This window comes from Fusarium coffeatum (assembly GCF_003316985.1).
Source record: "Fusarium coffeatum strain FIESC_28 chromosome Unknown BRIP53273_contig_221, whole genome shotgun sequence".
In the NCBI taxonomy this organism is placed as follows: Eukaryota; Fungi; Ascomycota; class Sordariomycetes; order Hypocreales; family Nectriaceae; genus Fusarium; species Fusarium coffeatum.
Genome location: NW_022158014.1, coordinates 109484 through 122020, shown reverse-complemented (window position 1 = coordinate 122020; position 12537 = coordinate 109484). Strand labels below are relative to the sequence as shown.

Here is a 12537-nt window from a genome sequence, read left to right as displayed (position 1 = left end):
GTCTTTGAATAGAATTAGGCAGATGCTGGTCTCGTCATTGGAATTTGATTTAATCAAAGAGGTAATTACGCGTGGAAGATGAAAGGGTCCGATGCTCATCTGCCAGGACCTCCAAGGCCGGGATGTTTTGGTCGGCCTGTGCTGGCTGGCGGGGCAACGGGCACCTTTTGGGTGCTTCCTCCCTGGAAAGTGCCGGCATGTGAGCTTTGAGCGCCACAGGCGAGCGACCGCCACAAGCCAATGAGGCTGGATCCGACGGTGACCTCCACCGTAGTTCAATTGTGGAGGGGCATCACTCCTCCCCTTTCTTGATAGGTACTTAACCGCCTCATCTTACATCCGAACAACGCGACCTTTATATCATCGCCAGTTTCCCTTCCGCTTTTTTTTCTTCAACCAAACCTAATCTTTCTTCGCTCATCAAAATGGATCGCATCAAGGAGGTCAGTCACCAAATAGCTCCTTGTTACCTACCCCGCCATGCAGCCCCAAAAGGAAGGGACCGTTGTGGAGGGGTAGACTTATCGTCGACCCATGCTAACCTGGTGATGGTGGATAGAAAATGAACCAGCTCCGTCTGGAGGCCGACGAGGCCAGCGGCAAGGTCGAGGAGCTTCAGAACAAGGTCAAGGTTCTCGAGCAGGAGAACCTGTCTAAGGAGCAAGAGATTACCTCCCTGCAGCACAAGAACAACCTCCTCGAAGGCGAGGTCGAGAAGCTCGAGAACGCCGTCAAGGACTTCAAGAAGGCCGCCGATGAGGGACAACAGCACGGAACCCAGAACGAGACTCTCCAGCGAAGACTGCAGCTCCTTGAGGAGGAGGCCGAGAACTCCGACAAGACTCTTCGTGATGCCAACGAGAAGTACGCTCAACCCCCTTTAGCGAGCCCCCTTTACCGCCATTTCGACAACCACCAAATTTCCGCATAATAAATGGTATATTGGCTAACAAAGCGATTTTACAGGCTCCGACAGACCGATGTCAAGGCTGGACACTTTGAGCGCAAGGTCCAAGCTCTTGAGAGCGAGCGTGACCAGTGGGAGACCAAGTACGAGGATATGTCGCAGAAGTACAACGCTCTGCAGAAGGAGTTGGAGGAGCTCCAGGCCGAGATTGGCAACATCTAATCGAACCTCGATATTTATACACTTGCGCCGGTTGCAGGATGTTTGTTAGCATGTTCCTCAACCATCAGTATACTCGTTTAGCTGTATGATGGTTTGGTTGCAGGGATCTCTCAGTATTGGCCAGATGAGCGAATGAAACAGTTTCCGCATGTCATGTTACGTTTCTACTAGCTGCTTGAAGCTGGCTTTTCTCAAGGGTATCTTTTGTAAATGGTGCGCCTGTTTGCGTCCTTCTCTGTTGTCCAAATCCATTGAGCCCAAACAAATTTAGCCCGACCTTCTTGCTGCCATTTTGCTCTTTTGGGCTCTAACCTTCCTGTCTGCAAGTTGTCTTTCAAACTTGGTGTCGTATCTGAACTTCTTCTTCTTCTTCTTGGGTTCCCGCCGGGCCTTCTTTACATCATCCTTTGTCTCTTCAACCTTCTTATCTTCGCTCTTATCTTCGCTGTCGAACTGCGGTTTCTGAAATCCGTCTCTTGTTACCGAAACAGACTCAACCTTGACTGTCGTGTAACGATCCTCATCAATGTACTCTTCTTCGTGGTCGACAATGTCAAGCTCAGGCTGGTCAGGGATGCCGCCCCATTCTTCGTCGTCTTCTTCTTCAGAATCGAGGCCAACAGCACCAGCAGCCTCTGACTCTTTTAGTAATCGATTTACGGTCTGTACGTGCTCTTCAACTTCGCGTTTTCGATCTTCCCGTATCTAGACAACACATGTTAGCATAATCTGAATATTGAGAACCATCAACCAATTTTGCACGTTGACGTACCTGCTTTCGCATGTCAAGCTTCTCCTGACGAGCTCTCTTAGCAGCCTCCTCCTGCGCATTTTTGATACGTTGTTGCTTGCGCTTATGGAAGCCAGTTAAATATTCTTGTCGCGCATCGAAGTCGAAATTTACTTCTTCAACAGCAGATGTTGCTTTTCGCTTCTTGTACTGTGGCGGAAGAACGCTCTTCTTGGGCCTCGGTTTGGCGAACATGATTCCTTTTAAAGACAAAAATGTCCAAAGTGCAATTGTAGTGTAAAATTATAACGAGTGAACTATTTTATCGGCTGGCATCGTTCCTAAACATTCAGAAAATCCACTGTCGCGAAAGTTTCCAGGGTCGCCCCACAGCATACGCTCACCGAGGTGTGCACCAACCGGGTCTTTGCGTCTATCGATGCGGTTACGTAAGGTGGCTGCTACTGCATCAGCTCTCTTGATGCTACCATTATCATCACAAGCTGGAATCGACAGGCAGACACAACGCCCAATATCCAGCAAATATCATCCAAGATGCGTCTCCAAATTCTAACCGGCGCTCTTGCGCTCAGTGGCTCAGCTGCTGCTTTCTCCGATTCATGGCCCCTTGTCATGTTCTCTACCTCCCAGTATGACGCGCCCCCGTGTCCCATACTTCGAGCTCCCTGCTGAACGATGACGATAGGTTTTCCGATGCACCCAGCAGCAACCAACTTCAGACGCGATCTCAGGCCCTCGAGCAGGTCAAGGACCTTTTGACTTCATGTCCGACCGACAACTACGTCTTGATTGCACAAGAAGGCGCCAACGCAGCCGACATTCGACGACCGGACGCCAAGTCCAACCTTCACCAAGCTATCGCGCGCAAGGAGATCCAGGGCAAGTTCATTGTGCCTGAGGTCATCGGAGAATCGATTGATGCGGATGCGATTCAAGATTATATCCAGACGGCGTGTTATGAGCAGGCAAAGAAGGTCGAGCCTCATTTCACCCTTATTAAGGCGGAAGACGATAAGGGTTAGTCACCGAAGTAATTCATTGTACCAGATGGGATATTGACGTATTACAGAAGCTACCAAGCAGTGGGCCTCGAACGAAAAGTGGATGAAAGACTCCTACACCGTTCTGTTTGTCGGTACACCCTCCACCAAGGCCAAGACCGCCTCTACATCGAAGAAGGCTTCCGGCTCCGAGAAGACCATCTACGAGTCCGAATTCATCGAGCCTCTGCACATGGACTTGAAGCGTGATGTCTCGGATGGTTCCAAGGCTGGCAATAACACCCGTGATACTCGTGGCTTGTTCGAGAAGTACCAGTTCTTCACTCCTGGTAAGTCTCTATCTCTTCTTCATGCAAAGTTACACGACTTACTAACATGATCGAGGTATCTTCATGGCTCTCATCACCGCTATCGTTCTATTCTCCATCCTAGGTGTCGGTCTCCGGGCTCTGGCTAGTCTCGAGGTCTCCTACGGCGCTTTCGAGAAGGATATGGGACCCGCTGCGCAGAAGAAGCAGCAGTAATTATCTGTACTTGGTCAATGAGCGCTGTTCATGTGTAAATCTTCCATGCGGGACGATGCTTGTATATCAGATTATGGAGTTAGGGTTTCTTTGGTGTGACTTGATGGGAGGATCAGTATCGGCATATAACGTTGCGAGCATCAATTGTAGACAGATCATAGGACGAGGACCTAATTTGGGCCTCGATTCAAGTTTATTGAGTGCTTTTCCAGATGAGATTCGAAGCTGTAATAAAATTCAACGCCAAACTCCGTCGTGATACCTCTCTAGTCATGAACACTAGATCCCTCTACTAGTGGTTATGCATCCCGTAGGACACTCGCATCTAATGACGTTTGCAGAGCAGGACTTATCACCTCTACACCAAGTGGCTGGGTAGCAAGAAGTTGGCGATGCCCTCCTTGACGGCGTACTCATGTCCGCAGCTCCCACAGACGAGCTTTCCCTCGGACATTTGCGTCTCGAGAAGAAGATGGTGAAGATCCTTGAGTGTCTTATCATCACCCTGGAGCTCAACTGCTGTAGGAGGCTGCTCAGGTAGTTGAGGGAAACCCAACTGTAACAGAAAAGTGTCAGGAAATCGTTTCAAACACAGAAACCAAGTTTCATCAATGTGCTATGACTTCAAACTCACCTCAGAGGCTGTCGTGCGGAGCGCCTCCCAGTCGAGCCGGGGCAGGACGTTGATGATCATGTCGGGGTTCAACTCAATATCGTCCTGGACGAGTTCTGCGTCCTTGGGGTGAAGAGGGTAGGAATCCTTGGAAGACCTGCAGGCCTTGACGGCGCAAGTGAGGAAGTTGAGACTGAGAACCTTCATTTTGTCGACCTTGCAGAGAAGCTATCGTGTAAATGGAGAATGTATAGCCGTCTGAGATAACTGGAACCTTGAATTTGTCGTTGTCTTGTACTTACAACTTTTTTTTCTTCTATGGCGGGGGCGCCGTTCGGTGATGAGCCACCAGCCCCACGTGACAGGGATATCTGTAGATGAATAGGTTACCACGAACACTGCTACGAGATACTAAAGTTTACTATAATTTAGGTTCATGGATCACATTGAGGGACAAAAGCGACTGGAATGACCAAAAAGTATTTATGTTTGATGTGTTTGGTATTGTGTTGATTGTACTGTCTTATCGTTTATAGGATGCCGAGTCTCGAGTCGCTTAGAATCGAGAGCGCTGTCGGGCGCTGCGGAGACCAACAAAGACGACACCAGCAAAGATGGCGAAAAGGCCAATCTTTTGCAGGGGAGACCATCCAGTGGAAACTGCTTCCGCAGCGAATTCAGATGTGCCGTGGAGGTCTAACGAGACGAAGGCTAAGCATCAGCATATCCTGCCTTTTTGGGGAGTTTATCAATGGTGGCGAGACAACGAGCAGCACAAGTGCAGAACAGATGTCGCCTCTTAGAGCTCAACGTGAATACCTTCGGGGGGAACCTCAAGCTCGCCACTCTTGGCGATCTTGACAGCTTCGACGGGCTTGTCAGCTCCGGCAGTCTTGGTGTTCTCAATCTTCTCGATAACTTCGTAGCCCTCGAGGACCTCACCGAAGACAACGTGTCGGCCATCGAGCCACCTAGGGATATTTGTTAACATCGTAATACAATTGATAAGCCAGGAATGGGTTGCGCTTACGAGGTGACAACGGTGGTAATGAAGAACTGGGAGCCGTTGGTGTCGCGACCAGCGTTGGCCATAGAGAGAAGACCCTTCTTGGTGTGCTTGAGCTTGAAGTTCTCGTCCTTGAAACGGTCGCCGTAGACTGAAGATGTCGTTAGTCATTGAACCTTTGAGTCGAGACGAGGCCATCACATACTAGACTTGCCACCAGTGCCGTCACCCTTGGTGAAGTCACCACCCTGGATCATAAAGTTCTTGATGACACGGTGGAAAGAAGAGCCCTCGTAACCGAAACCCTTCTCGCCGGTAGCCAGAGCGCGGAAGTTCTCAGTGGTCTCGGGGACAGTCTTGCCGTAGAGACCCATGACAACACGACCGAGAGGCTTCTCGTCCTGGCCCTGGACAATGTCGAAGTAGACCTTGTGGGTGATCTTGGGACCCTTGGCAGCCTCGGCCGTCTGGGCGAGGAAGAGGAGGCCGAGCCCCAGGAACAGGGCCGACACGAAAAGGCGACGAAAGTTGAACATGATTGTTGTTTCTCTGCCTCTCAATTGATGATGGTGCAAAGAATACAGAACAGAAACAAAGAAGGTTGGAGAGAGCAAGCTCGGAGGAGGGGACACTTATACCATAGGTAGACCGCTGACCGGGGCCGGGGGTAGCTGGAGAGACCCGCGCGACCTACCTAAACTGCGTGCAGATGGTCCCCCGCCACGGCCGGACTGGGAGTGGAGAGCTCACTCAGCGTTCCAGCACGTTTCAGCGGCTAAAGCCACCGTTGTAGGGAGTTCATTCATTGGTGCCCTGCTGTCTGTCGGGGTAAATGGTAACAAAAAAGATAAGACATCTACAGCAGCTTGATGTCCGAGAGCCTCACTAACTTTTATGTCAGACATCCCTTGTCACAGCTCACCTCACCAATTGTCCCCACTCCGCCCGAGCTCCCCAGTGGACTTTTTGGTCTTGTACCTCCCAGTGAACAGAGGATCGAAGGATTAACCCGAGTTTTACCGAATTGCCCATCTTTTTCCAATTGCACGTCAGGTTCGCTTGGAATTCGAGATCGAGGCATGCGATTGTGATACCCACGATAATCAGTCACCATGGTATGTTTGTGCCAGTTCTTTCTTTTCTGAGTCACAGGTAACTAACAGTGCATTAGGTCTTTCTTCTAGGCGTCAACTTCGGCGAGCAGAAGCTCGTCAAGGTAAGTCCTTAAAACGACCATCGATCGCTCTTCACGTTCTCACATGATCCTCCGATAGAAAGCCCTTGAGTCCTTCTACGCTCTTGGACCTACGACATCTGCACGAATCATGGCCAAGTACTCGATCCATAAGCTCGCCAAGGTCGGATCCCTGGCTCCCCGAACCGTCACTTCCATCACAGCCGAGTTATCGCAAATGACCATCGAAACGGACGCAAGGCGCTTGGTTCAAGAGAACATTCGACGACTAAAGGATATGGGATCATACCGTGGTAGACGTCACGCAATGGGTCTGCCGGTGCGAGGTCAACGAACAAGAACACAGACAGCAACGGCCAACAGACTCAACAGGGTGGAGCGAAGAGGTTAAACAAATCATTGCGAAAATGGGTTGTCTGGCTTTGGGCCTGAGAGACGGCCTGAATGTTGAAATCACAATATAATAGCATATGGAATGCTATAAGGGGAGATACCCCAAGGAGACTACGCAAGCCTGGCTATCTCCTTGTTGTACAAGACTTGTATATACAGTGTACGATCAAATGGAAACGAAATCTAGATCGCCGTGTTATTGAGCGCGGTATTAAAGACTCTACGTATCCTTTGAGGAAGCCTCTCTCGCCTCATCGAACTTCATCTTGGGCAGGTCATCCTCCAGTGGCAGCTGCCCCTTGTTCTGTAGTCGAGCTGCAACAGTGTCTACATCTTTCCATACTCGGAGCAGGTTACCACCAACAACCTTGGCTGCGTCAACATTGCTCACGCCCTGTCGAAGCAACTCGGCGATCAAATCCGGATACTTTGTAACGTCTTCGAGTCCCTTGGGCACTGTTGGAATGCCGTCAAAGTCGGTGCCGATACCAACATGGTCGTAGCCAATTAGGTTGCCAATGTAGATGATATGCTGAGCTGCATGTGCAAGAGTAGAGTTCTGTGGGTAGAAATCAGGCATACCGTTTTCATTCCCAGCATCAACGCAAGAAATGAAATCAGGGGCGATGTTAACCATGACAATAGAGTTGCGCTGCTTGACGAGCTGCAGAACATTGTCCTTGACGTTTCGTGGATGAGGGCAGACACTGTAGGCTGAGCTATGAGAGAAGATGACAGGGGCTTCAGAGCCAGTCCAGTCTTCTCCACCACCCAGAACGTCGAGCATAGTATCCTCACTGTCGAGCTTGGTTAAAAGTGCATTCATAAATATGGAATATGTGCGACATACCTGACGTGAGAGATATCAACAATCATACCAATGCGGTTCATCTCACGAACGAGCTTGCGACCCAGAGGACTGACCCCTCCCCACAGAGGTTCGGCCTTGCGAGTTGGGTTTTCTAATACAGCAGCATCGGCGAACTTGTTATGGCAGTTGTGAGTCAGGGTAGCATAGCGAACGCCGAGCTCATGGAATTTGCGAAGGTTGGCTGCTTTGTTGCCAATCTGGTGCAATCCCTCGATACCGAAGGGCGATATCAATTTGCCCTGCTTGAAGACCTCGAATGCATTAGAGCTGTCGACCTTTTCGGAGAAATGACTGGGATAGGCCGCCTGCAGCCTAGTCATGACATCGATCTGATCCAATGTGAACTGAACGCCTATGGATGGTTTGATTAGTAAAGTCCCGCTAGCCTGTCATATATGTAAACTCACTTGAAGCATAGTTCTCATCGGAGAAGTCAGAGCCGTTCGATGGGCAAGGGGCAAACAGACTCCAGAAAGCACCACCGCTCTGTCCCTGGCGAAGACGATGCAAATCCACATGTCCAGGAAGTTCACCTTTCTCAAAAGGCTGAGTAAAGTTCTCATCGTAGATCTGATTGCCATACGCAAACCGCAATACTATTGGGAAATCGACATGGCCATCTAAATCGATTCATATTAGTACAAGCCCAGTCACAGTAGAATAAGATAGAAATACCTATCAATGGGGTGGTAGTGAGAATATGACGTGCTCGCTCTTCGGGTGTCCGGAGACCACTGCCATAGCGAGGAACGCCATTATAACGATTGCTAACTGGCCGATGCAACAAGCTGAGTCCCAGAAGGGCAAGGAATATGGCTAGAATAGCCCTTCGAGGTGTCAACTTTGGTGAAGAAGGAGTCTCATGATAAGAATTGTTGTGAATCTGAGAGAGCAGTCCTCCCTTGACTGAACGGTTTGAGCCCCTGGTCCTCGAAGGCCGAGTGGTGTTGTATGCTAGGAGAGGTTCCTGCCGCCCCATCGTGATGTAACAAATGAAAGATAATTGCGTAAGAACAAACTGTTAGGAGAAACGAGTTGAAAGGGAAGTGCTGGCTAGTTAGGTGTATGATGTTGGATGAAACGAAGTCAAGATAGCGACGTTACAGGGGTGAGACGAGAGGTTGACGCCCTGGCACCTCGGGCTGACAAATATGATATGCTTCACTTAAAAGTTAAGTTGAGATGAAGGAGCTATCACCTGGAGATGACTTTATTGGACGATATTTGTGGTTGGAGGACTCGGCAATTGTAGCAACAGACTTATAGCTTCTCATATACATTCATTCGCATCTACCGGATGTGATGGGATAGCTTCACACGCAATGCTACTTGGAGGACTTCCCTGCTGGGAGACGTCCGTTAAGGTCTTGCTGGCGCTAGCTCAGGAACGTCGCCACAGTTCCACACAGAAAGACAGGGGTGCTCTTCAGCCACATGCATAAATCTTGTGCAATTGGGAGTTGACCCACCGTTCAATGGTACCGTTTTCGCAAAAGTCACCGTTTTTTCACAGACCACCGATCTTCGGAAAAGGAAAGCTCCATTCCGGCGGGCAGCCAGAGCAACTTTTTGGAGGGGCACCTCACTAACACGCCAGAAACACAACTGTATACTGAACATTGAACTTCCATTATAGCTCAGACAGGGAGTGTTTTTGGGAATGGAAGAGACTATATTGATAATCTGAAAGCTTCCAAAGTCCTTTTACAGTTTCAATCTCTTTGTAATCGCCCGTAACGTTGCATGGAAGGTGAAGGGAATATAGATTGAATATAAGTATGATACCCAACTTGAACTCAACAATCCAATTACGAAATACTTCCAGTGACTCACTCTCTGCGATTGTATCACCAGTGTCTATGCTACAAGTTCTGTACAGGTAACTGCTGTCTCAAAACAAATCCATATCAAGGAGTCCCTTCTTACTGGTAGTTCCGACCCTTCAATGAAGCCACCCAATTGGGTAAGGTCCAATCCACCCGAGGGGCAGAATACTGGCAGGTAGCGCGGGGCATTAATGTGATTCATCCCGCCTCAAACATCGTCTTTTCCTTACACCTCCTCCAAAAACTATCGCCATGGCTCTTTCAAACGAGGAGAGACTCGGTCTCATCAAGGAGAACCTCGCTGAGGTTCTCAACCCCGAAATCATTGAGGGCATTCTTGCCGAGGGTCGCAACCCCAAGATCTACTGGGGTAGGTTTAATCTTCCCTTGCGCGCCATGGCCTGCAAGCCAGACTGCTAACCTGAATACTTAAGGCACTGCAACCACCGGTCGACCTCACTGCGGTTACCTCGTCCCCGCTGTCAAGATCGCGCAGTACCTCGCCGCCGGATGCGAAGTTACCGTCCTCCTCGCCGATATCCATGGCTTCCTCGACAACCTCAAGGCTCCCATCGAGCTCGTTGAGAAGCGCGCCGAGTACTACAAGTTTGTTGTCGAGTCTATGTTGAAGTCTTGTGGAGTTTCTACCGACAAGCTGCGCTTCGTCCTCGGCAGCTCTTACCAGAAGACCCCCGACTATGTCATGGATTTGTACAAGTTGTCTTCAGTTGTCTCAGAACACGATGCCAAGAAGGCTGGCGCCGAGGTTGTCAAGCAGACCGGCAATGCACCTCTGAGCGGTCTCTTGTACCCTCTGCTGCAGGTGTTGGATGAGCAGTACCTTGACTGCGATGTTCAATTCGGCGGTGTTGACCAAAGGAAGCTGTTCGCTGCTGCTACTGAGTGGCTGCCCAAGCTCGGCTACCGAAAGGTATGGCTTTATGATACTGCGAAAATGGATATTGCTGACCTCCGACCTAGCGTGCCCATCTTATGAACCCCATGGTTGCCGGTCTTAACGGTAACAAGATGAGCTCAAGTGACGAGAGTATGTGCCTGTGAATCAACTGGTGCGACATGTGCTTACAGTCTATGTCAGACAGCAAGATTGACCTTTTGGACGCCCCCGAGGCAGTGACCAAGAAGATCCGCAAGGCCGAGTGTGTTCCCAAGGAGGTCGAGGGTAACGGTGTCTTGGCACTTGTAGAGTTTGTCCTACTGCCAGCCTCTGGCTTAAAGAATGGCACTCGAGAGTTCAAGGTCGAGAGACGGGACGCCGAGCCCCTTGTTTACAGCGACATTAAGCAAGTTCACGAGGATTACCAAAAGGATGTGGTATGTTCTGCTTCCAAATGGGTGTATTGATGGTGCTGTTTGCTAACATTCTGATTCAAGTTGACACCCCAGACCCTAAAGGCTGCTGTGACGGAAGGAATCCTTGCCCTGATGAACCCCATCCAGGCCGACTACCAGGCCTCGAAGGAGTGGCAAGAGGTCACCGTGAAGGCCTACCCCCCACCCGTGAAGAAGGAGAAGAAGGTCAAGAACCTGGGCACAAGATTCCCCGGTGCCAAGGGTGGTAAGGGCGGCGATGCTGCTGAGGTTACCAAGAAGGCTGAGGACCTTACCATCAAGGACGTGCAGGAGACCCAAGCCAACCCCACGGCCTAAAGATTTTAACGACAATATAGAACAAAAGCAGAATAAACAGTGAAATGATTACGATTAATTTAAAATAGATTTGCTTGAGTTCTGACAAAAGTCAGAACCTTCAATGGCTCTGTTATGAAGTTGCAACGGCTTACAGCTCTGAAGGCCGAAATAACATGGCGGTTAATATGTATAAACCCACGAAAGTATTGGATACTTGAAGAGAACAGCTACAGAATATAGTTCCATGAGAGTGGTTTTGAGAAACTAGAAGTGTAGTATATATTGAAGTAGAGTTATGGAATTATAAAATTAAATGTCTTGTATCCTCCCATCGAAGAATCCTTTCCCGTTAAGTCTTGGCCAGGGTTTTATACCAGTGTGTATGTACCCAGTTCACATATGTACTTCGCAAACATGAAGTTGATATGTTTACTGGCCTTCCTCCTCAAAACAGCAAGCATCGTAAACGGAGAACCAGTTATCCTCAGCTTCGAAACCCAAGGCCGAGATGCTATCATCATAGAGCTCGCACTGGCCAGCACCAGTGATACCCATGGCCTTGCAGTCCTCGTCATCTGAACAAGCAGCCTTGCATTCCTCGAGATCTAAGCCTCCAAGCATATCGATGAGGTTGTCACTGCTAGTGCTGAGCTGACCTGTCAAGCCGCAGGTAAGGCTAGACCTGGCAGGACAACCAGAGATAGCAGACGCGGATGTGGTGGTAGGTTCAGAGGATGTGGTTGTGGGAGCAGCTTCGGCGTCTGAGGAAGTTGAGGGAACCGAAGTAGTGGTGTGGAGAGTAGTACCAGGCTCTTGGGTGGTGGTGGGTACAGAGGATGTAGTCTCCTGAGAGGATTCGATGGTAGTTTCGGTGGTGAGAGAATCGGAAGCGATGGAAGTGGACTCGGTAGCAGGGGAGCCAGTTGTAGTAGCCTCCTCGTCAGTGGTGATAGGCGTGGTCTCAGCCTTTTCGGAGCTGGTGACTTCCACAGCGGTAGTGGAAATAGAAGCCTCTGTCTCGGACTTCCTCACAACATCCGAGTATGCGGCTGAGGTCTCGGTACTGGACTGAGCATATGCCGTAGTTGTCACTTGGGACTGAACAATGGAGCTTGAAGGAGGATGAGGTCTGCAAGGACCAGCTTGAGCTCCGATAGCAAGACCAGCCACAAGGGCAGTGATGAAAGTATTGACTGAAGGCATGATGAAGAGTAATCAAGTAGTAGAAGTGAATAGTAGGAAAGAATGGTTGATGATGATGAGATATCCAGCAGTGAATGAGTGAACTGCAAGCTCTCTATATAGTGAAGAAGAATGAACGACTCGTCTAGCAATACACGAAGAATCAGAAATCAAGAACCAATTCATGTTACCCTTTGAGGGAATATATGCTCCTTTATAAGGGAGTTTAGACCAGCACAACCCTCAAGATTGAATACAAGACCCCCCCAGTTTTGTAACCTGTGATCCATCCGAACAGTTCAACTTCAGCTCGCTCGGCCCTTTCTCTTGGCGAGAAGAAATGAAGTTCCCCATCTTCAGGTCGGTTAGAGGCTAGGAAGAAAGCACTTACAC

General features: G+C 49.6%; 9 protein-coding genes across 9 annotated transcripts; 4 read left to right on the top strand and 5 right to left on the bottom strand.

Annotated features, from left to right (window-relative positions):
* Positions 1–425: 425 nt before the first annotated feature.
* Positions 426–1129, top strand: FIESC28_09048 (uncharacterized protein; the record flags this gene model as incomplete). The annotated part of the gene is made up of 3 exons (XM_031163185.1): positions 426–443; positions 560–864; positions 967–1129. The coding sequence occupies 3 exons, from the start codon at positions 426–428 to the stop codon at positions 1127–1129; spliced, it is 486 nt and encodes a 161-aa protein (XP_031012763.1).
* A 267-nt stretch (positions 1130–1396) lies between these two features.
* On the bottom strand, positions 1397–2114 carry FIESC28_09047 (uncharacterized protein; the record flags this gene model as incomplete). Its single annotated transcript, XM_031163184.1, has 2 exons — positions 1397–1834; positions 1902–2114. The coding sequence occupies 2 exons, from the start codon at positions 2112–2114 to the stop codon at positions 1397–1399; spliced, it is 651 nt and encodes a 216-aa protein (XP_031012762.1).
* A 300-nt stretch (positions 2115–2414) lies between these two features.
* On the top strand, positions 2415–3405 carry FIESC28_09046 (uncharacterized protein; the record flags this gene model as incomplete). The annotated part of the gene is made up of 4 exons (XM_031163183.1): positions 2415–2509; positions 2566–2897; positions 2950–3210; positions 3266–3405. The coding sequence occupies 4 exons, from the start codon at positions 2415–2417 to the stop codon at positions 3403–3405; spliced, it is 828 nt and encodes a 275-aa protein (XP_031012761.1).
* A 358-nt stretch (positions 3406–3763) lies between these two features.
* On the bottom strand, positions 3764–4225 carry FIESC28_09045 (uncharacterized protein; the record flags this gene model as incomplete). Its single annotated transcript, XM_031163182.1, has 2 exons — positions 3764–3961; positions 4040–4225. The coding sequence occupies 2 exons, from the start codon at positions 4223–4225 to the stop codon at positions 3764–3766; spliced, it is 384 nt and encodes a 127-aa protein (XP_031012760.1).
* Positions 4226–4817: 592 nt separating this feature from the next.
* Positions 4818–5560, bottom strand: FIESC28_09044 (uncharacterized protein; the record flags this gene model as incomplete). The annotated part of the gene is made up of 3 exons (XM_031163181.1): positions 4818–4989; positions 5049–5175; positions 5230–5560. 3 exons carry the CDS (start codon positions 5558–5560, stop codon positions 4818–4820), a joined length of 630 nt encoding a protein of 209 aa, XP_031012759.1.
* Positions 5561–6136: 576 nt separating this feature from the next.
* On the top strand, positions 6137–6610 carry FIESC28_09043 (uncharacterized protein; the record flags this gene model as incomplete). Its single annotated transcript, XM_031163180.1, has 3 exons — positions 6137–6139; positions 6196–6240; positions 6299–6610. The coding sequence occupies 3 exons, from the start codon at positions 6137–6139 to the stop codon at positions 6608–6610; spliced, it is 360 nt and encodes a 119-aa protein (XP_031012758.1).
* A 222-nt stretch (positions 6611–6832) lies between these two features.
* FIESC28_09042 (uncharacterized protein) lies at positions 6833–8462 on the bottom strand (the record flags this gene model as incomplete). Its single annotated transcript, XM_031163179.1, has 4 exons — positions 6833–7409; positions 7463–7835; positions 7891–8103; positions 8159–8462. The coding sequence occupies 4 exons, from the start codon at positions 8460–8462 to the stop codon at positions 6833–6835; spliced, it is 1467 nt and encodes a 488-aa protein (XP_031012757.1).
* Positions 8463–9561: 1099 nt separating this feature from the next.
* FIESC28_09041 (uncharacterized protein) lies at positions 9562–10980 on the top strand (the record flags this gene model as incomplete). Its single annotated transcript, XM_031163178.1, has 5 exons — positions 9562–9679; positions 9744–10240; positions 10291–10357; positions 10409–10644; positions 10705–10980. 5 exons carry the CDS (start codon positions 9562–9564, stop codon positions 10978–10980), a joined length of 1194 nt encoding a protein of 397 aa, XP_031012756.1.
* A 411-nt stretch (positions 10981–11391) lies between these two features.
* Positions 11392–12165, bottom strand: FIESC28_09040 (uncharacterized protein; the record flags this gene model as incomplete). Its single annotated transcript, XM_031163177.1, has 1 exon — positions 11392–12165. The coding sequence occupies one exon, from the start codon at positions 12163–12165 to the stop codon at positions 11392–11394; it is 774 nt and encodes a 257-aa protein (XP_031012755.1).
* Positions 12166–12537: the final 372 nt, after the last annotated feature.